At 39.8% G+C, this 1,821-nt stretch overlaps 1 protein-coding gene across 1 annotated transcript; it reads right to left on the bottom strand.

Annotated features, from left to right (window-relative positions):
• Positions 1 to 417: 417 nt before the first annotated feature.
• Positions 418 to 1,448, bottom strand: LOC118755622. The gene is made up of 2 exons (XM_036490448.1): positions 1,431 to 1,448; positions 418 to 1,310 (listed from the first exon to the last, which is right to left on the bottom strand). The coding sequence occupies exons 1-2, from the start codon at positions 1,446 to 1,448 to the stop codon at positions 513 to 515; spliced, it is 816 nt and encodes a 271-aa protein (XP_036346341.1). The 3' UTR covers positions 418 to 512.
• Positions 1,449 to 1,821: the final 373 nt, after the last annotated feature.

Here is a 1,821-nt window from a genome sequence, read left to right as displayed (position 1 = left end):
TGACTATATGGATGTTCATATTGTATATATGTATATTGACAATAATAAGGGTATAGATTGGTACTTACGAATCAGGTACATGTTTGCGATCGCCGTTATATTTGTATAAACGAGATTGATACAATATTTGGAAATGCATATTTTCTACTTTTCGCAATTTTTCTCAAATAACTATTATTTTCGCGGAACCTACCAAATGTAAAAAAAAACTGACTACGTGCAAATTATTTAGTTTTCTGGAATTCAGGCTAGAACATAGTTATTCGTATATTCCACTAGGCGCAAATAAAGAAATAAATAATTCGTTCATATTCTGGAATTTATTTTAACTAAGTAATTTTTCTTGGAAAACAACTTGAATACATACATAGATTTTCTCACAGAGAATCAGGAGATAAAAGGAAAAAAGTACACAATGAAACGAAGAGCTTAATGAAAATAACTTATATCTTACGTTGCAATAAAATGACTAAAGAGGATAAAATAACAACTACATGCACATTTCCTATCGCTTATAGTTTGAAGAAAAATCTCGGTGGAATGTAGGCGTTGGATGGCACAGGTGCAGACTCGGCCGTTTCAGCTGGTGCGAGGTATTGATTATTCACATTCGATGCCGCTGGTGCGAGGTATTGATTATTCACATTCGATGCCGCTGGTGCGAGGTACCGCCTATTTACGTTGGAAGCAGCCACCTGTTTGCCCAAGTCCACAACATTGCCACCACCATACTGTTGTATAATCTGTTGCTGCAGTTGGAGCGCCTCAGCGGGTGTCTTATACTTTACATAGTGCACTTCCGGTATGTGTGATTGGTGTGTGGTGGTGATGTGCTGCTGTGAGGCAGCTGGGCTTGGTGCGCTACGACTTGGCTCTTTGCTGAGTACGTAAATTTGATTTTTTGTTTCTTCAACAGACTGTGATACGGTATTCTGCAATGGCTGTTGGTGGTGTGGTTTGCTGCTTTCATGTGCATTAATCACAATCACATTCAAGTGCTTTTTCACTGTGGCAACTGGCTCTGAAGCTTGTGCGACTTGTCGATGAACGACAGCTTCGGAAGGGGCGCTGAAATAGTAAAAGTCCTTACGGTACGCAGTTTGCACCGGCGCGGATGCGGCTTGCTGAATGTGGTGGTGTGAAGCGGCAGCAATTGGTGCATTATCGGCGTATTGTTGAGCAGGTGCAATTTGTACAGTGGCGGGTGCTGGATCGGGCGGAGCAACGTATACATCTGGTTCGGGTGCGCTGGCGCTGGCATAATTGTAGCCTTCACCTTGGGCGCTAGCAGCAGCCACCGCACAAAAGTACTGAAGAGAAAACCAAAAATAAAAACAAATTAAATTAAAATTTTAAGGGGTTGCACTGCTGTTTTATTTCATTTTATATAATTTTAATCAAATTTCCTTTCGATTTTCCGATTCACTTACCACAAAATAGCGGAACATTTTATTCCACGCAATGCTCAGAGAAAATTCGTTTCAGTTCAAAAGAGGTTGACGAAATACGCTCCGATTCTTTGCACGCGCTATTTTATACCGCCGGTGAAACAAAATTTTGTCATTCCACAAACAATAGTAGAATTTCAAGTTCAGGGCCATGGTCAACTTACGGCTAGATTCACAATACATATGTGTGTATAGATATTTATAGAAAGGTTTTGCATTTCAAAAATGCCGGCTAAAGGGAGCAGCTACTAAGCTTAGCTAAAAGCACAAAAGACGGTGAAAATATGCTGCAAATAAATTAATATTTCTCGCACCCATTTAACGCTCAAAAATCGATGATCAGAAAGAAAGGTGAACAGTTCTTGTTATTTAG

The sequence above is a fragment of the Rhagoletis pomonella genome, unplaced genomic scaffold, assembly GCF_013731165.1.
Source record: "Rhagoletis pomonella isolate Grant_MI unplaced genomic scaffold, Rhpom_1.0 Rhpom_scaffold_06847, whole genome shotgun sequence".
NCBI classification, from domain to species: Eukaryota; Metazoa; Arthropoda; class Insecta; order Diptera; family Tephritidae; genus Rhagoletis; species Rhagoletis pomonella.
Note: the sequence above shows the minus strand (reverse complement) of the source record. Positions and strands in the feature narration are given on the sequence as shown.